Raw genomic sequence first — 22,633 nt, forward strand, 5'->3', positions numbered from 1 at the left:
GGATTCTGGCGGACTGTTTGCCGAGTGACCGATCCGTTGACGGTAAACAAGGATCGAGTGGACTTCAGTGGCGACTCTGATATTGAATTTACACTTTGTTGAATTAATTCAATATCATAGTCGCCACTGAAGTCCACTCGAGCCTTGTTTATCGTCAATGGATCGGCCACTCGTCAAACAGTCCGCCAGAATCCGAGGAGAGAATGGCCGCAACAGCCTCCGGGGAATGGCTGAGCGTAGCTGTCAGTCAAACACAAGTTAGCCAATGGGAATGCACTCCTGGACAGCCCACCCACACGTGAAGTTTGTGCCAAAACTGCAAGCAAAAAGTCAGGGAGCGCAAACGAGAAAGCTGGAATCGCAACCAAAATAAATTACGTCAAGCGAAACTGAGAAAGACGCAGAACAAAAATAAAAGGTTTCTGAAGAGTAATAGACTGATATTTTGCACGATTACACGAATAATTTGTTTGCCAGTCTAAAAAAAATCGACTTTTTTTTTCTTTTTTTGTATTTTGATTTGTCGTTTTTGTTTGATATTTCAAAAGTATTGTATGAACATTTTGGCACAAAATTGATTCCATACGCCCCCCCCACACACACACACACAGTCCAAAAACATGTTGTTAGGCTAATTGTTGGCTTTAAATTGTCCGTGTGTGAATGAGTGGTTGAGAGGAGAAAACCTCTATAATAATCCAGTAGAAGGCAACAGGAAACCACTACTGTAACGTTCCCTAGAGACTTTGATGGCTGAAGACGTCAGAGCGGCCACATCACTGTAGTGATCTGCCAAAATGGATGGATGGAGTCTAGGACTGTGTTTGTCTCAACTTTAAGTACTCTTGAGATATGCCACAAAAAAAAACCTAATTTCAAGAGTCTTTTTTTACACTTTTAAGAAAACAAAGTAGTCACTAATCACCACGCATAAAACAGATTAGTTATTGTGGTTCATCGTAAATTAAGAGTTTTCTACATCTGTTGAATTGCAAACAATAGAGATGTTTACTGTTTCCTGTCTTTTCCCAAACCACAAATTTGCTGCAGAGCACTCGTTTATCAAAAGCATCTCTCATTAGAATCACAGAATCCAAAACGATAAGTTCATTCTCAAACCTGGAATTAAGTGCGGTTTTGTTCTTTTCCCCCCTGTAGAACTCTGCAATGCAGAGAAGACCAAGTTATGAATTGATTTAAAAATCAATCTGAAGCTATTGGCAGATAGCCATCATACAGAATTCAATCTGTTACTCAGACTGTTAAATCTGAATAAATTTCTCTTCCGAGTGCAGGAGTGGAGATCTGCAACGTCGAGAAAGAGAGTGTGCATCACTCTTTGAACACAAAATGCAGAGACCGTAAAGAGAGCAAATCAGTTTTCTGATCTTACCAGTAGTTCCTCCATGCTGGTCTGGCATTTCTCCAGGTTGATCCTCTTGATAGCCACGCGTTCTTGTCGAGGGAGGCAGAGAGCAGCCTGGACTACTGCTGTGGCTCCACTGCCTACAAATGACAAATAAGACAGGTTTAGAATACACTTCAAACTTGTGTAGCACGCTAAATACTGCCAGATATGGATTAAAAACTGAAAGCCAAGGCATAATAGGTGAAAGCACATTCAAAGACAAGTTCAGTGACAGAAATTAGGAATGATTCCAGTTTATGGGTTGAATGTGGAAGGAATAAAAACGCTAAGGGCATGCTGGTATTAAAAAAAAAAATAAAAATAAATCAACCAATCAATGACAGAATGATGTGATTGCACAGCATGCAAGCACACCCAAAGCATTTTATTCATTTTTTGTGCCAACAATTATAATTTTTTTTTATTAATTATATTTTATTAAGAATGACACCACACATTTATTCATTTAATGTTGTGGAACATCCATAAAACAAGTTAATAAGACCAAAAGTGCAGCTTGCCATCTTAAAAATATACTGCAAATCCCTCAGTCCTGAAGATTTTCCTGTGTCAGAAATAGTTACAGCTTTACCGCCAACGGTTACTCAGCACGGTCACAGATTACTCCTTTCAAAAAGGCTAAACAAGCCGTTTATGTCGGGTGTCCACCGTATAAGCCCTTGCGTAATTCTGTATTATTGAAACGATAATGGACAGCATTTCCTCGAAGCTTACTGGTGTGTAGAGCCCTGCACTCCCGCGGGAGTCCTGCGGGACCCGACGCAAAGCAGTGCGGGACAAATTTTGAAAGCTCATTGCGGGCGCGGGCGGGAGGGGGAGTGCACAATGCGGGAGCGGGCGGGAGAGGTGATAAGCTGCAGTCCCGCTAACTAAAAACGTGTTTAAAATAAAATTTATAAATTATTAATGTATGTCTATCATACATAATTTGTGCTGGATATTTTATTTGGCATTAATAAAAACATTTTAAGATACCTAAATTTGCGGATGTGGTTGTGGCAGTGGGGGCGTGGCCAAGCAGCAGTCTGTGAATGGAGGGCGGGGTCGGGGAAGGTAAGTGGCTAGGTCATTACACTTGATGTCAATTTGTGTGTTTGTGTTTGTTGCAGGGATGGAGTATAAAGGGAGGGGGAGAGGAGAGAAGAGGGATTCGCTCCCCGACCACAACACGTGTGTGTGTGTGTGTGTGTGTGAGAGAGAGAGAGAGAGAGAGAGAGAGAGAGAGAGAGAGAGAGAGAGAGTGAGTGAACGAAAGAAAGCTGAAAAGCTCAATAAAGTGAGTGGTGTGCGTCCCGGGTTTCAGCACCACTGTAGTAATCCCCGATGTGTGTGGAGCACAGAAGCACAGCAGGCGAGAGTTCGTGTTCACACCCACTCACTTTATTGAGCTTTTCAGCTTTCTTTCTTTCACTCGTTCACTGACTCACTCACTCACTCACTCACACGTGTTGTGGTCGGGGAGCGAATCCTTCTTCTCTCCTCTCCCCCTCCCTTTATACTCCATCCCTGCAACAAACAAATACACACACACACAAATTGACATCAGGTGTAATGACCTAGCCACTTACCTTCCCCGACCCCGCCCTCCATTCACTGACTGCTGCTTGGCCACGCCCCCGCTGCCACAGTGGTCTAATCTCGCGTACGTTTCCGATTCCTTTCCGCTCTTCCGTGTTTGAGATCTCCGATCATGGCAGAAGAGCAGAGTTCCTCTAGTGAAGCTCACAATGGGTATCTCTGTAAAGCCTCAGCTGCGCATGCCGCCTGGCAACGCGCACCCTCGCTACGTGCGCTAGGTGAAGGATCGGTCAGTGGAGAGCTCAGCTAAGCTCAGCATGTTTAATTCCCCAAGCCAATGACAAGAACTTTCGTGAGAAATAACGTGAACGTCTGCATCATGCGGGATTTGCGGGCGGGAGCGGAACAAAATATGGCAGGCGCGGGCGGGAGCGGGACTGAAAATTCTGTCCCACGCAGACCTCTACTGGCGTGCGTGCGTGTGTGTGTGTGTGTGGGGGGGGGGGGGGGGGGGGGGGGCATTTGGACCTGAACAAACAGCAGTGTTTTCCCCAGAAAAAAATTAAAGCCCTAAATTCTGGCATGATAATACACAGCCAAATCGAGCGACAAAGGCGTGAAAGCGAGCAACAGAGGTGTGAAGTGAAACTAGGGGGGTCCGGGCGCATGGCCCCCCTGGAAAACTTTTTGAAAATAGATGCTCTCAGGTGCATTTTCAGGGTCTCCGAGGTTTTAGATGCATGATTATAGGATAGATTTTAACAGTGTTTCAATGATTTCTGACCTAAATAGTATTAACGTATACACATTTGAAATTTCACCTTAAAGTTCAACATGCAAGTTAAACTGTTTTGTTATAGATTACTGAGGTATATGATAGACTGAAAATCTACGGGGATCCCTTAATTATCTATGATCAAGTAGTGTTGTAACAAAAATGTGCATGAAAATATGACCAGTGGTTTGCTCCGTCTTATACAGTCCAATGAAGAGAATCGATCATCATGACCTCCTGTTGATCACAAAGGGATCTGAACCTAAGACCTGCCACCTTAAAATAAGTTGCTGTATTACTATAACTGTAATGATTTAGAATGTTTCTGATGCAATTACCATAATATATGTATAACTAAGATACACTGAAAAGAAAAGTAAGGCGACTCAGGGCTCGAAATTCATTTTTTTTTTTTTCCACCAGCCAGCCGGACTAGTTACCTTCCAAAGTAACTCGCCAAACAGAAAACCAACTAGCCAAAATTTGTTCATGTATGAATTTTACTTCTGTCAAAAACAACACAAAAGAGAGTAGTTACCATTGTTCATGACTAATGTGCATTTATTTCAAGATCTGAGTATTTTGATACTATTTTTTTTTTTTTTTGCACACTTTACAAACTGGCATTTGCTGTTCCACGTCCTCCTTGCGATATCCAAAAAAATGCCAGATGACTGACCCCTTACTAATTCTTTTAGGAATCAATTTGTCCGCTTCCATTTTTAATTTGTCGCTGAAATTGACAGAGCTTACACGGTAGCTTATGCAACACCAGCGATTGCACGAACTGAGTCTGCGCTGTAAACCGAAACTAGAAAATCTTCCCGCAAGTTCCTTTCAGCACCTAGATGTCGCCCGGGATTGGTTGGCGAGTGTGTGACGTTATTGGGGTTTTTTTTTACCCTTAGGCAGCCTCTCACGTTACTGCCTGAGGGACAGGGAGAAAACCACCGGAAAAGGTTTTAAACGAATGCAACAAACACGAAACAAACGCAAGTCGGCAGATGACCATAAAATACTCGATAGTTATGATATAATTATTTTTATGTATCTCACACAGAATTTTCGGAGATATATCGAGTATATTCGATATATCGCACAGCCCTAGTCTGAATCTTCGCTTCATATATATTTTTTATTTTCAACTAGCCAGCCGGGCTGCCGAGTGACAGGAATTACCCGCCAAATGACAAATTAAGTCGCCTTGGGCGACCGGACCACCGCGAATTTCGAGCCCTGTGACTGCATATTCTCATCTCATCTCGTTATCTCTAGCCGCTTTATCCTTCTACAGGGTCGCAGGCAAGCTGGAGCCTATCCCAGCTGACTACGGGCGAAAGGCGGGGTACACCCTGGACAAGTCTCCAGGTCATCACAGGGCTGACACATAGACACACACAACCATTCACACTCACATTCACACCTACGGTCAATTTAGAGTCACCAGTTAACCTAACCTGCATGTCTTTGGACTGTGGGGGAAACCGGAGCACCCGGAGGAAACCCACGCGGACACGGAGAGAACATGCAAACTCCACACAGAAAGGCCCTCGCCGGCCCCAGGGCTTGAACCCAGGACCTTCTTGCTGTGAGGCGACAGCGCTAACCACTACACCACCATGCCGCCTGTGACTGCATATTATAAAGTTTAAATTTCGACACTTTATTAAATGGACTAGATTAAGATTAAAACATTTAAAGGAAAAGAAATCTTAAATGCATGAATTAAGTTTGCAGAAAGATTATGTATTTATAAAACACATTCATGAAGAGAATTTGTTAATAAGCGTCAAATGTAGCACAATTTCGAATAATAATGATAAGCAGATTTGGCAGTGTGATGTCGCTGTGAGCCTTTAACCAAAGAATAACCCGGAGCCTTCTTCTGTTAAATGGATCCCAGTGACATCACTTTGCCAAAAATGCTTATGATTATTATTTGAAATGATGCTATATTTGACACATTTGGACACCTTCACTTCGTGAGAGTGTTTATATAAATACATAATCTTTCTGCAAACACAAACTAATAAATTAAGTTTTCTACTCCTTTAAAGCAGATTAATTCTCCTCGGCTTTTGCTTGGCCCAATGTTGGGCAACCCTCTCATAGCCCATGTCGCTGTCATCCATGCTGATGTGGATCAAATTGTCCAGCGAGTGCTTTTTGAGCCAGTCGCTGTGATCAAAATTGACGACGTTTTCGTTGTTGTGACAGTTGTCTGGTTTTGTGCGCCATCACTCACGTGGGTTTGTTGACGTTTAGTCAACCAATTTTTGACCGAAGCCATAATGATAATAGACTAGGTCAAACTTTTGTGATTAAAATCAGTCGGCTTTGTCCGTCTGGTGCGGGACAACATCGGCAGCCAATGAGATCGCTTATAACGAATCGGAAAATTCCGGGATGTCTGACATTTTCTTTCGATATTTTTATTGGACGGTTTGAACACGTGATCTTGGCACAGCCAACAGATTACAGTTTGTTTACATCATACCATGCGGGCATCTTACTGTGACAGAATCAACACAAACATTAGAAAAAAAAAAAAAAGACCGATTGTTTAACACAAATATCAATCAATATGTAAATCAATTGGTTATTTGCTCTCCTATGTATCTAGTTACTTGTGGGTAGGAAATTTAACGTATTGGTATAAATCTAAGCATATCGGATTTTAACTAAAGCGACTAAGCGTATCGGCAGGCAGAGCAAGCGTATCGGCCCCGATACGCTAAAACGCTTTGGGGAAAACCATGAACAGTTAAAAGAGTCATATTTAAAGTCTTCACACTTATTTTAGAACAATAATTAGAGCAAGTTTTACTACAGAACTGCACTCCTGGTTGTTTTTTTTCTTAAGACCTTAAAGCAGGGGTGTCAAACTCATTTTGGTTCAGGGGCCACATACAGCCCGTCTGATCTCAAGTGGGCCGGACCAGTAAAATAATTGCAAAATAACCTTTGTCAACTCCAAATCTTTAGCGTTGTTTTTTCAGTAGGCTATGCTTTAAGCTTCAGCCTACATAATCACTGATCACAAGGGATCTAGATTATTACACATTTATTCACAGAGAGGCCAATGGATTTGAAATAAAATGCATTTCACTCTCAAACAACTGGTTTATTTTTATACAGTTGAGTGAATACGTTTTTACATCTGACAACCTGAACCAACTCCCCACACTGATGTTGGCAAAGGCAGACTGCTTTTCAGGGCACACGACTTCTGCAGCCTTCGGCATGCATTTTTTCACAAGTTCGCCATCAGAAAATGGCTTGGATGCTTGCACCAACTCGTTTGCAATAAGGTAGCTACGGTAGCTTTCACTGCTCCATCACTGACCTCACGGCTGCGAGTAAATGCAGACTGCTGTTTCTTCAGACCAGCTAACAATTCGTTTATCTTCTCTTTTCTTAATTGTCCATACAAATTGTGAAATTTTTCTTTACGATGAGTCTCATAGAGGCGCTGAACAGGGCCGCTGACAGCTTTGGCTGGGCCCGGGACAAAATGCTCTGAATGGGCCCCCCCCCCCCGGGCCAACCCACACACACACCCACCTCTCTTATCCCAGTCTCTACTCACTCCAACCCTTAAATGACAGGTATTCAAAAAGGTATTCCTAAACTCGTGGATAGTCTACTATAATCATGCGATTGGGGTGCTCTTGATGGAGCAGCGATGGACGGGGGATTTCGGGCAGGGCTGGGGGCGAACATAGTATACTGTGCGTGCGTACTGTCCAGTGTGAAAAGCAGAGAAGAACACACCGCTCGAGAAACGGCGGGATATGATTGCGGGCTAATGTGAATATTCTTAGCTTCAATCAGATATATGAAACACAATGTTATTAAGCCGTTGTGGTTATGAAATGATTCAATGCCCTGTGCGTTTGATATGGTGTTCAGTGTGACTTGCTCTCCCCTCGTTTGTAACATGAATCGCGTGCCGCGCGTGCCTTGGTTGGGGTTACTTTACGGGGCTGGAAAAAGTTGGCTGTGTCTTACCTGGCTCAGCTGCCCCACTGCCTTTGCTAGTACCTGCTGCATCATCTGAATCTTTTTTAAAATATTTATGCAGTGAGCCCCTGAGTCTCTTGGTTTCTTCCTCTCTTTTCTTTTCTGTGCTCCTGACTTGTGCATGTTGGCAAATGGCACGCACGCTGATTGTCGAAGCGCTATGATCGAACGATGTCGTTTTTTTCCCCTTAATCAAAGAGTCAGACCAAACCATTTTTGCATTAGGGGTGGTAGGGGGTTCTTGACGCCTTTTTCAAAGACAATAAAGGCAAAAGATCTAGAAATCATTTATTGAATGCAAATATAGCACATTTCTCCCCCGAATCAACACATTTTGAAATGAAATAAAATAATTTAATCGCAACTTCATGAGAGCCCAGTTCTGGGCCCTCCCCATTCCTGGGCCCGGGACAACATACCCGTTTGTCCCCCCCTGTCGGCGGGCCTGGCGCTGAATATTATATTCTTTGAGCACTGCAACCTGTTGATTACATACCAAGCACACTGGTTTTGTATTCACCTCTGTGAATAAATAGTCCATTTTTCCTGGAAAACTCTGCACTCTACGTCAACTTTTCTTCTTTTTGACAAAGACATTTTGGTAATGGGGTATCATTCTTGATAATTTTGATAGCAACTTGATAATGGTGAGGCAAGACTGCCATTCATGGAATCAGACAGCATATCTGGGCACGTTGCTCAAATGTGCTGTTTATTTCCTGATCTCGTTGTCAGTTATGCTTTTTTTGATGCCCCTAGCGGAAATTGAGCATTTCGGTTATTTCTTTAAAAATTCATAAGTCGTCACAGGAATGGGCTAGAGATTTACTTTTTTTTTTTTTTTGACATGCTTAGAAATTTCTCTACAAGTCTGGGGCCGGATTAAACCATCTAGCGGGCCGGATCCGGCCCGCGGGCTGTATGTTTGACACCCCTGCCTTAAAGTGTGTGCCGGGGGGGTATAATGGTAGGGGAAACCCTGATGCATTAGAATGAGCCCATTAATGTAAACCCTGTGTCCAAGCTGCTGTTATAGAAAATTAATCAACATGTTCTGACCGATCGGAATTGAGCATTCATCAGCACTGCCGTATAAAATTCTGCAAAGAAAGAACAGCATGCAAAGCTAAGCTGTCAATACGTGGTCTTGTTTTTTTGTGTTTGTCTAATGGGGTTGTAACTGTAACGTCCACCACAGACACAATGACACCGCATCCCGGTGTCCCCATTTTTGTTTTCTACATTCAATATCATAGTGTCATCACTGACCATGGGGACAGTCCTGTTCTTTCTCTGACTGGTTCACTTATTCCACATTTCATCTGATCTTATTTAGTCTTTGTGAAGTGCTTCATGTTTATTCAGCAATTCTCCGAGGCAAGTCTAGTTTTCTGGTTTACTTAGCTTGTGCTTTCTTTATTACCTTGCCCGCTACGGAGGGCGAGGTATTGTTTTCGGTCTGGTTTCTTTGTTTCTTTGTTAGCAACATTATGGGAAAACAGCTGGACCAATCTTCATGAAACTTTCAGGATAGATGGGCATTGGTCTCAAATAGAACCGCCAACATTTTGAGGGTCATATCCGGTCAAGGTCACCAAAAAGGTATTTAAAAAAAATAAAAATAAAAATAAAAAAATAAAACCTGAGCTCAGACTGTAGGAGTGCTGCCTCGGAAAGACTCCTCCCACAAACACGCTGATTGGGTCACTACCTGCCTCATTTGCATACACTGTGCCATCATTGGATGGTTTCCTGGTGGCTGGTGGCGTCGTGGCTCAGGTGGCTGGGGCGCCGTGCCATGGATCCGGGGACCCGGGTTCGGTTCCGGCCCGAGGTCATTTCCCGATCCCTCCCCGTCTCTCTCTCCCGCTCATTTCCTGTCTCTACACTGTCCTATCCAATAAAGGTGCAAAAAGCCCCAAAAAATATATTTAAAAAAAAAAGAAAGGGGGTTTAGCCACACCCACTGTTAAACCCCATTGAAAAAACCTTCCCTGCTCTGTTGATTTATCATCATCATCATCATCATCACCTCACCCACTACGGACTAGACTAAAGAAAAATCGCTTTCAGACATGTTTATGCTTATTACAAAGGGAAAGTGCGTTCCACTGAGCTCTAGCGCCGGGCCATTTCCAGAAAATAAGAGTTTGGGTCATGGCAACAGCGTGTGTAGGTCAGCCTCGGTTCAGAGGTTTCGGTTTCAAAAACTGTAAGCGGTAAGAATAGAAAAGTATAGACACAGTATATTTTAATTCTGCGATTTTTAAGTTGTTCATTTTTGGGTTACGTTTCATTTTTGTGGCTACTACTTCATAGAGTAAATATTTATGCTATATTTACTGTATGGACATGGTAATCAGTAAACAATTTTATTTATAAGCAGTAGCCACATATACCCATAGGGTACCTATTTTTTCACAAGAGCTTCCTTCATATTCATCGTAAGTGCTACCGGGCGAGGTTTGTTTCCCATATGGAAAAGAAATAGAAGAAACTTATAAAAAAAATAATAACTTTCCATCACCTTCAGTTTATGTTTCATGTATTGTGCATCATATAAGGAATATGATTTACTCCTGAAAGTGGCCACTTTTACATTACTGTCATATATTGTTCTGATAAATACGCAAATCATACAAGTTTCATTTTGTTCAAATTTACTAAGGATCTTATATATGGTTTCACTGTTGTATGCTTTACATACAAGTTTCAGACAAAGGACATACACATTTTATAAGATTTACCTACTTACATCTTTTCCATATGGGTTTGGCTGGCAACACTTGTTCTGTGTATCGAGTTTTCTTCTATGAAGAGTTTAAATCAGTCAGTGTTTCTCATTTTGTATTTTGCTCTCCGTCTGGGTGATAGTGAGCAGTTCCCTCATGCATGTTACAATTGCCCTACATTTTATTCCCGATACATGCTCAGTACCTCTGTGTGACCATGCTTGCTTTAACTCATTTCAGCTTCCAGCAGAGAACATCACATGTGAATCATTCTATACATCAATAAAGGAGGCCTGTTTTACAAACGCCACACACACACACACACCCATGCCAACTGCTGCTGACAGATAAGGAGGAGGGGGTCCTGAATGAAGTGCTGATTAGGAAAATAGTACAGATGAAGTACACAGGAGCTGTTCAGCAGCGCTCATGCTTATCAGCTGATATAACGATAGGGCTTGAACACTGCTCGTCTACAGTGTCTGGCTTTATCTAATGGCACAGCACCACAGAAAGCGCGTTTGCTCTTTCCGTGTTTTGGTTTTCAATGAGGTATGACTTGGGGAATTAGGTTAAATTGTTATTCAATAATCCGGGAGATCAATAAAGTTTGTGGAACAAAACACATTAAAAAAAGTAATTTAACTGATGAACAGGAGGTCAAATGCAAGCATCATCCAGCAGAGGGCATGTTATGGAGAACATAACAAAAAGTGACAAAAAGGTGAATGAAATGATAAAGATTGGACTGTTAACACACTAATAATAATAATAAAATTATTAAAGCCACTAGCGGCCTTGATGGGCAGGTGTGGTTCCGCAACCCAGGACATCACGCCACCCAACAAAACAGTCACATCATATATTCATCAAATGTTCAGAGGTGATGTGCATGTTACAAATGCCATAACTGCTTGACAGATGAGAGATAGTCAGACAAAGACTAAGTGTGTGTGTGTTTTAATGTGGTGTGAAAATGTACATTTATATATGTACAAAACTATACATGTGTCTCCTCCTTATCTCTATCTCATGCTGTAATCTTAAAGGAACAGTCCACCGTACTTCCATAATGAAATATGCTCTTATCTGAATTGAGACGAGCTGCTCCGTACCTCACTGAGCTTTGTGCGACCTCCCAGTCAGTCAGACGCAGTCAGACGCGCTGTCACTCCTGTTAGCAATGTAGCTAGGCTCAGTATGGCCAATGGTATTTTTTGGGGCTGTAGTTAGATGCGACCAAACTCTTCCGCGTTTTTCCTGTTTACATAGGTTTATATGGCCAGTGACATGAAACAAGTTCAGTTACACAAATTGAAACGTAGCGATTTTCTATGCTATGGAAAGTCCGCACTATAATGACAGGCGTACTAACACCTTCTGCGCGCTTCGGCAGCGTATTGATATCTGAGCTCCGTATTAATGCGCTGCCGAAGCACGCAGAAGGTGTTAGTACGCCTGTCATTATAGTGCGGACTTTCCATAGCATAGAAAATCGCCACGTTTCAATTTGTGTAACTGAACTTGTTTCATATCACTGGTCATATAAACCTATGTAAACAGGAAAAACGCGGAAGAGTTTGGTCGCATCTAACTACAGCCCCAAAAAATATCATTGGCCATACTGAGCCTAGCTACATTGCTAACAGGAGTGACAGCGCGTCTGACTGCGTCTGACTGACTGGGAGGTCGCGCAAAGCTCGGAGAGGTACGGAGCAGCTCGTCTCAATTCAGATAAGAGCATATTTCATTATGGAAGTACGGTGGACTGTTCCTTTAAGTCATCTTAGCTTTCCTGTGTTTGCAGTGTGTGTGTGTGTGTGTGTGTGTACATGCAGAGTTTTTATATGTCTGCAACAAAATGCACAATGATGGCAGGTCATTAATATATATTTAGGCACTGCCTAAAAGCGGAGCTCCCATCCGTTTCTGGCTTGTAGAATTCTCTTATATCCTAGCCAGTCTCTTGTTTTATTTCTTTACTGGCTAACACTGGCCATTAGGTGGTGTGTATGACTGGTAATTACTAACACTGACCACTAGGCGGTGTGTATGACTGGTGGTACACGTACAAACCACAAAAAAAAAAAAAAACACGACTCGATGGGTTTCCCATTCTTTCTTAGGTATGGTGCTCCGCTGGAGCTCCACTATTATCGTGTGTGTGTGGGTGTGTCTGTTTGTCAGAGTAAGAGAGTGTGTGTGAAAGAGAGAGGGTGCGCTCATAGATGTTGCGTGTGCATACGAGTGCATACTTGAGAGTGTATGTGTGTATGCATAAATATGCATATGACTCAGTGTATGAGTGTGCACAGAATTGCATATATCAGACTCATGATATCCAATATTTTGTAAAGTTTCAGATCAATCCATCAATAAATTGAACATTTCCCCCCCCCATTTCCTGCTTGGCCAGATGGTGGCGCTGTGCTAGGCATCTGAATCACACATGTGAATAGCATCACAATCATAATACACAATATTTTGTAAAGTGTCAGATCAATAGCTATTGAAGTAAGAAGTGTCCGACCATACAGTCAATGCACTGTGGCTTTCTGACACGTTTCCTGTTTATGTGGCAAGATATTAAAATCATAAGGCCATTTCAACATATTACAAGATATCAAAAATCCCTTCGTAATTTAATATCAGCGACATCTTGGCATCACGTATAACAAATTTCACATGAATCTCATGAACCGTCTAGGAGGAGCATGTTAAAATTCATCATGTGTCAAAACACACATATTCAAAACCCTATTCTTTCCTTGGCCAGTTGGTGGCGCTATACCAGACAGGCCCATAACGGCTAAAGAGAATCAGAATCAGATTACAAGATATCAAGTTCAACATTCAGCAATATCTTGGCATATTATATGTTATAATATTTCAACATATTACAACATGTCAAAAATCCCTTAGCAATTCAACTTCAGCAATATCTTGGCATCATGTTTGCCAAGTTTGAGATGAATTTGATGAACCGTCTAGGAGGAGTACGTTAAAAATGACCATGTGTAATTTCACTCCAAATGGCTTTATGACATCATCATTCCAAAGTTCTACCCATTCATTTCAATGGGAAATGGAAAAAGGGGCACTATGAAGTCCCTGGGCCATGCCCGGGGCCAAAAGTCTGTGGCTGAGTAGCAATGACAATGACTGATGTGTGTATCAAATTTCATGAGTTTTCGTGCATGGGGAATGCCTCAAATAAGGCCAAATGCGGTAGAATAATAATCGCATCTCATCTCATTATCTCTAGCCGCTTTATCCTGTTCTACAGGGTCGCAGGCAAGCTGGAGCCTATCTCAGCTGACTACGGGCGAAAGGCGGGGTACACCCTGGACAAGTCGCCAGGTCATCACAGGGCTGACACATAGACACAGACAACCATTCACACTCACATTCACACCTACGGTCAATTTAGAGTCGCCAGTTAACCTAACCTGCATGTCTTTGGACTGTGGAGGAAACCGGAGCACCCGGAGGAAACCCACGCGGACACGGGGAGAACATGCAAACTCCGCACAGAAAGGCCCTCGTCGGCCACGGGGCTCGAACCCGGACGTTCTTGCTGTGAGGCGACAGCGCTAACCACTACACCACCGTGCCGCCCAGAATAATAATAATAATAATAATAATAATAATAAATCCTTCGAAAAACAATAGGGTCTCACACCGAACGGTGCTTGGGCCCTAATAATACAGTAATAACACTTTTTAGATTTTTTCCCACTTCCATGTGCGGTTTATGTGGATAGGATGAGTAAGGAGTAGTTTCCCCAACCGTATCAGTTTGATGGTACTGGGACTTGAACCCATGACAGTCTGATCAGCAATACCATAGCCTGAGATCAACTACAGATGACTGACATGACAGATAGAGAGACTTCCTGAATAAGTTCTGAGAGGAGATTAAGTCTCTTGATACTGTGGGAATAGCCTACTTAGTTTCATATGAACAGTGATGGTAAGACTATGATATCTGAATATTAGAACTTAAATGCTACTCAGTTCAGTTTCAGTTAGTCGGGTTCAATGCCCGAACTGATAATCACATCATCAGTTTCATCCATCCATTATCTGTAGCCGCTTATCCTGTTCTACAGGGTCGCAGGCAAGCTGCAGCCTATCCCAGCTGACTACGGGCAAGAGACGGGGTACACCCTGGACAAGTCACCACAGAGACACACACAACCATTCACACCAATACAGAGCCACCAGTTAGCCTAACTTGCATGTCTTTGGACTGTTGGGAAAACCAGAGCACCCAGAGGAAACCCACACAGACACGGGGAGAACATGCAAACTCCACACAGAAAGGCGCTGGGCTCAAACCCAGGACCTTCTTGCTGTGACGCGACAGTGCTAACCACTACATCAGTTTTTCATTGGCTAATCAGACACAAGGTATGCCACCACTCTCCCAGGACTGTCTGCAGTTTGTGTACCGGGCAGGTGTTGGTGTGGAAGACGCCATCCTCTACCTGCTACACCGAGCTCACTTGCATCTGGATAAGGGAAATGGCACAGTGAGGATCCTCTTCTCGAGTGCCTTCAATACCATCCAGCCCCTTATGCTTCAGGACAAACTGAACAGGATGCGAGTGGACCCCTGCCTGGTCACCTGGATCTCCAGCTACCTCACTGACAGGCCGCAGTACATCAGGCTGAAGGACATCACGTCTGACACTGTGATTAGCAGCACCGGAGCACCCCAGGGTACGGTGCTGGCCCCTCTTCTCTTCATCCTGTACACTGCTACAAGTCGGAGCTGTGTCACATTCAGAAGTTCGCCGATGACACAGCCATAGTGGGGTATATCAGGGATGACAGAGAGGAGGAGCATAGGAGCCCGGTGAGGGACTTTGCTGTTTGGTGCAATAGGAACCATCTGCAGCTCAACACCTTGAAGACCAAAAAGCTGGTCATTGACTTTGGGAGGTTCAGACCAAGGTCACGACCAGTTCTGATCAAAGGAGGTGAAGGCTGTGGATTCCTACAAGTACCTCGGGCTGTGGCTGGACAGGACTTGTAACACCAACCACCTGTACTTCCTGAAGAGGCTGCGGTCCTTTAACATCTGCAGGAAACTCCTGCGAATGTTCTATCAGTCTGTGGTCGCCAGTGTCCTGTTTTACACCGTGGTGTGCTGGGGGGGCAGCACATCCAAGAAGGACACATCCAGACTAGACAAACTGATCAGGCAGACCGGCTCTGTGGTCGGCATGAAGCTGGACTCTCTGGTCACGGTGGCAGAGAAGAGGACTATGGACAAACTCCTGAATATCATGGACGATGCCAGTCACCCTCTGCACACCATCATCAGCAACCAGAGGAGCCTGTTCGGTGACAGAATGCTCCTTCCCAAGCGCAGGACGAACAGACTTAGAAACTCCTTTGTCCTTCATGCCATCAGACTGTACAACTCCTGTCTGGGGTGGGAAGGAAGGGTAAGAGGAGGACGGAGGACGGGAAGGAACAGTAGCCTGGCCTGACAAAAAGGACAATGTGCAATACCTCTCCTACTGGACTTTTTTTTTTTTGCATATGTTAATACTTGGGGCGGCACAGTGGCTAGTGCTGTCGCCTCACAGCAAGAAGGTCCGGGTTCGAGCCCCGTGGCCGACAAGGGCCTTTCTGTGCGGAGTTTGCCTGTTCTCCCCGTGTCCACGTGGGTTTCCTCCGGGTGCTCCGGTTTCCCCCACAGTCCAAAGACATGCAGGTTAGGTTAACTGGTGTGAATGTGAGTGTGAATGGCTGTCTGATACCCCTTTTCCACCAAATCAGTTCCAGGGCTGGTTCAGGGCCAGTGCTGGTTCACAACTCGTTCAACTTGCGAGCCAGCTGAGAACCAGTTTCCATAGCTCGGGGTGCTAAGGGAAACCACGTCAGTTATGTCGCTGTATACGTCAGTTACATCGCTGCATTTGCATAAACCTTGGCGCGAACATCGAAGCAACAACAACATGGAGAAGAAGTAGCAGCAACAACAACAATAATAATGGATGACTTCGCGTTTGTACAGCTGCTGCTTCTCGTCGCTTAAAAATGGCGACCTTTCGCGGTCTTGCTGTTGTTGTTGGTCTTAACAACTCCGCCCTCCGCGGTTCTTTCCTCAGGCCCAGCAAAGAGCTGGTGCTAGCCTGGAACCGGTTTTTCTGGCCCCAGAGCCAGTTCTTTGTCAGTGGAAACAGAAAACCCGGTTCCAAACTAAGCACTGGCCCCGAACCAGCCCTGGAACTGCTTTGGTGGAAAAGGGGCATGTGTCTATGTGTCAGCCCTGTGATGACCTGGCGACTTGTCCAGGGTGTACCCCGCCTTTCGCCCGTAGTCAGCTGGGATAGGCTCCAGCTTGCCTGCGACCCTGTAGAACAGGATAAAGCGGCTACAGATAATGAGATGAGATGAGAGATGTTAATACTTAATTTATCTAGAAGTTTTCTATTCTGGGCGGCACGGTGGTGTAGTGGTTAGCGCTGTCGCCTCACAGCAAGAAGGTCCGGGTTCGAGCCCCGTGGCCGGCGAGGGCCTTTCTGTGTGGAGTTTGCATGTTCTCCCCGTGTCCGCGTGGGCTTCCTCTGGGTGCTCCGGTTTCCCCCACAGTCCAAAGACATGCAGGTTAGGTTAACTGGTGACTCTAAATTGACCGTAGGTGTGAATGGTTGTCTGTGTCTATGTGTCAGCCCTGTGATGACCTGGCGACTTGTCCAGGGTGTACCCCGCCTTTCGCCCGTAGTCAGCTGGGATAGGCTCCAGCTTGCCTGCGACCCTGTAGGACAGGATAAAGCGGCTAGAGATAACAAGATGAGATGAGTTTTCTATTCTCTGTTTATCCTGTAATGATGCTGCTGGAATTTTAATTTCCCTGATGGAACCCTCCCATGGAGGGATCAATAAAGTTCTATCTATCCATCCATCCATCCATCCCTGCTTTATTTATACTGTAGCAACCTCATACCTGTAGAGTGTGAAGAAGACCTGAGGCAGACTTGACCTGTGCACTAATAAATCATGCCATTTTCTCTCCTCAGCGTCAAGCAGAATTAAAAGTTTGATTTTAAACTCGCTGACAAACCGAAAAACAAGATTTCCGCTCGCAGTGTAATGCTCTATACTTTAGAAAGCAGTGAGGTGAAAGCTGACAGTGTCACATCCGCATTGCATAAGTGAGCAGCACAGAGAGAGAGAGAGAGAGAGAGAGAGAGATATCACACCACCGCCTGCTGCTGCTGCTGCTGCTGCTGAGACTACTAGTACCCATAAAAAAGCCGGTACAGGCCCTCCCTGTCATTCACCACACATTAACAACCAAAGCCCGGCATTAAAACTCACCTCCATCCCCTTCTGACTCACCTATAACATCCTGCAGCTCGTATGCCTCCTTGAGGATCGGCCAGCTGGCTGTAGTTCCCGCTTGCGGACTGTGGCCGGGAGCCGGAGCCGCAGCTGAGACGCTTCGCTCCGCCATGATGCTGCGGATGGCTGCGCTACAGGAGCGGCTATGCTAGCGGCTAACCGTCACAGCCTCGAGTCCTCAGCTGTCTCTCACGGAGGTCGCGTCCACATCCGCATCCTACTTTCGCACTCAATAGGGCGCCAGAATAGTGCACGAGATGCGGCATTGGAAGTCGCCGCGGGGATTCTCATGACAACAAGCTGTTCAGTGATTAAGGGACGAAGCGCTTCGACTCAGCCTTATTTTCATAGCTCGTATTTTTCACTTCATTCATAACCGTGTGTAGTGAAATTCATTTAAATAGGTTTGACAGATTTGTAAGGATTAACACTGGAATGTAGATTTAAAACTACTTTGCCCTTGTGATGACATTTTAAAGAGGAAGTTCATATAGATGGGGGGGGCACTGTCGCCTCACAGCAAGAAGGTCCTGGGTTCGAGCCCCGTGGCCGGCGAGGGCCTTTCTGTGCGGAGTTTGCATGTTCTCCCCGTGTCCGCGTGGGTTTCCTCCGGGTGCTCCGGTTTCAGTCCAAAGACATGCAGGTTAGGTTAACTGGTGACTCTAAATTGACCGTAGGTGTGAATGTGAGTGTGAATGGTTGTCTGTGTCCAGGGGCGCAGATAGGATTTTTGAACTGGGGGGGACTGAGCTGTCAGCAAAGGATTCCATTTTGTGTATGCATGTATGTGTGCATATATATATATATATCGGTGGTGTAGTGGTTAGCACTGTCGCCTCACAGCAAGAAGGTCCTGGGTTCGAGCCCCGGGGACGGTGAGGGCCTTTCTGTGTGGAGTTTGCATGTTCTCCCCGTGTCCGCGTGGGTTTCCTCCGGGTGCTCCGGTTTCAGTCCAAAGACATGCAGGTTAGGTTAACTGGTGACTCTAAATTGACCGTAGGTGTGAGTGTGAATGGTTGTCTGTGTCCAGGGGCGCAGACAGGATTTTTGAACTGGGGGGGACTGAGCTGTCAGCAAATGATTCCATTTTGTGTATGCATGTATGTGTGCATATATATATATATATATATATATATGGGTGGCACGGTGGTGTAGTGGTTAGCACTGTCGCCTCACAGCAAGAAGGTCCTGGGTTCAAGCCCCGGGGCCGGCGAGGGCCTTTCTGTGTGGAGTTTGCATGTTCTCCCCGTGTCCGCGTGGGTTTCCTCCGGGTGCTCCGGTTTCCCCCACAGTCCAAAGACATGCAGGTTAGGTTAACTGGTGACTCTAAATTGTCCATAGGTGTGAATGGTTGTCTGTGTCTATCTGTCAGCCCTGTGATGACCTGGCGACTTGTCCAGGGTGTACCCTGCCTTTCGCCCGTAGTCAGCTGGGATAGGCTCCAGCTTGCCTGTGACCCTGTAGAAGGATAAAGCGGCTAGAGATAATGAATGAATGAATGAATTTTCTGAGATGTAATAAAAACATATTTATATGCCAGAGTCAGAACGTAACAGAAGTGTTGTGGACATATAGATTCTCAATTTTAACAATGTAGAATTACTTTTTGAAACATAGGAAGGTGATGTTTTAGCAAATATAATTAATAAACATGTGTAGTAGAATAAACATACACATTCTTTCAATAAGATTAACATGGTATATAGCTAGATTGTAATTAATTTGTAACAGACGCGAGATGGACAATCGTAACAGAAGTAATGTAACAGACATCATTTTGGAACTCATAGGCTTGACTTTGGCATATAAATATGTTTTTATTACATCTCAGAAAATTAAAGTTATCTTTTAACATATCATTCATTAAAGATTACATGTTTTGTGACCTGATGGTAAAAAAAGAAATGGTTTTAGGTGAATAAGTTCATGTCCCCATTTCAGTACCCATAAGCGTGGAATCACTCATATATACTACCGTTCAAAAGTTTGGGGTCACTTTGAAATGTCCTTATTTTTGAAAGAAAAGCACTGTTCTTTTCAATGAAGATCACTTTAAACTAATCAGAAATACACTCTATACATTGCTAATGTGGTAAATGACTATTCTAGCTGCAAATGTCTGGTTTTTGGTGCAATATCTCCATAGGTGTATAGAGACCCATTTCCAGCAACTCTCACTCCAGTGTTCTAATGGTACAATGTGTTTGCTCATTGCCTCAGAAGGCTAATGGATGATTAGAAAACCCTTGTACAATCATGTTAGCACAGCTGAAAACAGTTTAGCTCTTTAGAGAAGCTATAAAACTGACCTTCCTTTGAGCAGATTGAGTTTCTGGAGCATCACATTTGTGGGGTCGATTAAATGCTCAAAATGGCCAGAAAAATGTCTTGACTATATTTTCTATTCATTTTACAACTTATGGTGGTAAATAAAAGTGTGACTTTTCATGGAAAACACAAAATTGTCTGGGTGACCCCAAACTTTTGAACGGTAGTGTGTATACATGTTATTTCACCTCCCTCACTGCCATCACCAGGAACTACCTGCAGGCCAGGACAATGATAACATTTTAACATAGCCTATGGAAATCCAAAGTTTACACATTATCATCACGCACAGAAATTGCAAAACTGCAAAACTAGTTTTAAAACCGCTAAGTTCTTACTGTTAAACATAGCGAGAGGCTGGGCTACGTGTGTGTGTGTAAAGTGTAAACCAGTGCATCCTGACTTTCTAACTATGCCTGTGTGTTGCGTGAGCGGCAGTCAGTCAACAACTCTTCGCAAAGTTTCCTTATGAAACAATATGCTCACTGAAATTATGTCAGGGAACGCCAGATTAAACATTAAAACTGCCTTCTGAGCACTGTATCTACAGGCTACCACCGAAAGAAGGAGGCTACCAGAAAGGCATCTCTACTCCGTACGATTTTACTTTCACTACGACATTACTTTGAACAGACTATCAAAAAATTGCAAGGTGATATGATAAAGTAAGGCACAGTTTACTTACAGTCGTTTTTTTTTTAAAAAACGATGCAATCGTTTTCTGCCTTTTGGCACCCTTCATCATGCCGTGTTGGGGTCCTGAACTAGGAGGCGCTGTCCCCGATATGCCTGTCAAACCTGTGCAGTCTGCGCAGTTGCAACTACGTCTGTACTGCTGTGCACCTCAATAAACCGAATGGTAATTAGTCTTTTGATTTTTCCGTGAGGTTTGCCTTATGCAAAGAAAGACAGCATAGACGTTTTTTCCTCCCTATAAGTGGGGGGGACCAAACAAGGTGAATTTAAATCTGGGTGGGACGAATCCCCCCCGTCCCCCCCTCTATCTGCGCCCGTGTCTGTGTCTATGTGTCAGCCCTGTGATGACCTGGCGACTTGTCCAGGGTGTACCCTGCCTTTCGCCCGTAGTCAGCTGGGATAGGCTCCAGCCTGCCTGCGACCCTGTAGAACAGGATAAAGCGGCTAGAGATAATGAGATGAGATTAATAGATAGATAGATGGGGGGGGCATTGTCGTTTCACAGCAAGAAGGTCCTGGGTTTGAGCCCAGCAGCCGGTGAGGGCCTTTCTGTGTGGAGTTTGCATGTTCTACCCGTGTCTGTGTGGGTTTCCTCCGGGTGCTCCGGTTTCCCCCACAGTCCAAAGACATGCAGGTTAGGCTAATTGGTGGCTCTAAATTGACCGTAGGTGTGAATGGTTGTCCGTGTCAGCCCTGCGATAACCTGGTGACTTGTCCAGGGTGTACCCCCCTCTTGCCCATAATTAGCTGGGATAGGCTCCAGCTTTCCAGCTTGCCTTCCTCTCTCACCACATCCATGTATCTCCTCTTTGGCCTTCCTCGTTTTTGTGTGCCTGGCAGCTCCATCCTCAACATTCTCCTTGCAACATGCTCTGCATCTCTTCTCAGGATGTGCCCATACCATCTCAGTCTCATTTCTCTTAGCTTAATTCCCAAGCTCTCCACATGTGCTGTCCCTCTGATGTGCTCATTCCTTATCCTGTCCAACTTCCCATCGCAAACCTTAACATCCTCAACTCCAACACCTTCAACTTTGCCTCCTGTCTCTTCGTTAAGGGTACGGTCTCCAATCCATACATCACAGCTGGTCTCACTACTGTCTTATACATCTTACCTTTCACTTTTGCTGGGACTTTATCACAAATGACTCCTGAAATCCTTCTCCAACTGCTCCACCCTGCCTGCACTCTCTTTCTCACCTCACTATCGCAGCCCCCATTTTCCTGTACAGTTGACCCCAGGTACTTGAGTTCACCAACTTTCTTTATATCTACTCCTTTCATCTTCACTACACTCTCATCCACATTCTCATTGATGCACATGCATTCTGTTTTGCTACTGCTCACCTTCAGTCCTCTTCGTTCCAGTGCATCCCTCCATCTCTCCAAACCCAGCTCAACCTCTTTTCTACTTTCATCGCATATCACAATATCATCCGCAAACATCATGTTCCATGGTGACTCTTGTCTCACTTCATCCGTCAAGCTATCCATCACTATGGCAAACACAAAAGGACTCAAAGCAGATCCTTGATGGAGTCCCACCTTCACCTTGAACCATTCAGTTGTTCCAACTGCACACCTCACTGCTGTTTCGCTGTTCTCATACATGTCTTGCACCACTCTAATACCGGTATACTTCTCATTCACTCCACTCTTTCTCATACAATACCATAACTCATCTCTTGGCACTCTATCGTATGCCTTCTCCAGGTCTACAAACACACAATGTAGCTTTCTCTGGCCTTCTCTGTACTTCTCCATTAACATT

General features: G+C 44.4%; 1 protein-coding gene across 3 annotated transcripts in view; it reads right to left on the reverse strand.

Annotated features, from left to right (window-relative positions):
• The window catches only part of stk39 (serine threonine kinase 39), a 90,627-nt gene extending 72,613 nt beyond the window's left edge, over nt 1-18,014 (reverse strand). For 2 of the 3 annotated variants that reach the window (XM_060930086.1, XM_060930087.1), the window contains exons 1-2: nt 17,837-18,014; nt 1,394-1,506 (exon numbers count right to left, since the gene is read on the reverse strand). In XM_060930086.1, the coding sequence (XP_060786069.1) occupies nt 1,394-1,506; nt 17,837-17,951 (228 nt within the window). In that variant the 5' untranslated portion in view covers nt 17,952-18,014. Of the gene's footprint in view, nt 1-1,393; nt 1,507-17,836 lie in introns of those variants that run through there. The other variant, XM_060930088.1, reaches the window with a different exon arrangement.
• Nucleotides 18,015-22,633: the final 4,619 nt, after the last annotated feature.

Source organism: Neoarius graeffei, chromosome 9 (genome assembly GCF_027579695.1).
Source record: "Neoarius graeffei isolate fNeoGra1 chromosome 9, fNeoGra1.pri, whole genome shotgun sequence".
In the NCBI taxonomy this organism is placed as follows: domain Eukaryota; kingdom Metazoa; phylum Chordata; class Actinopteri; order Siluriformes; family Ariidae; genus Neoarius; species Neoarius graeffei.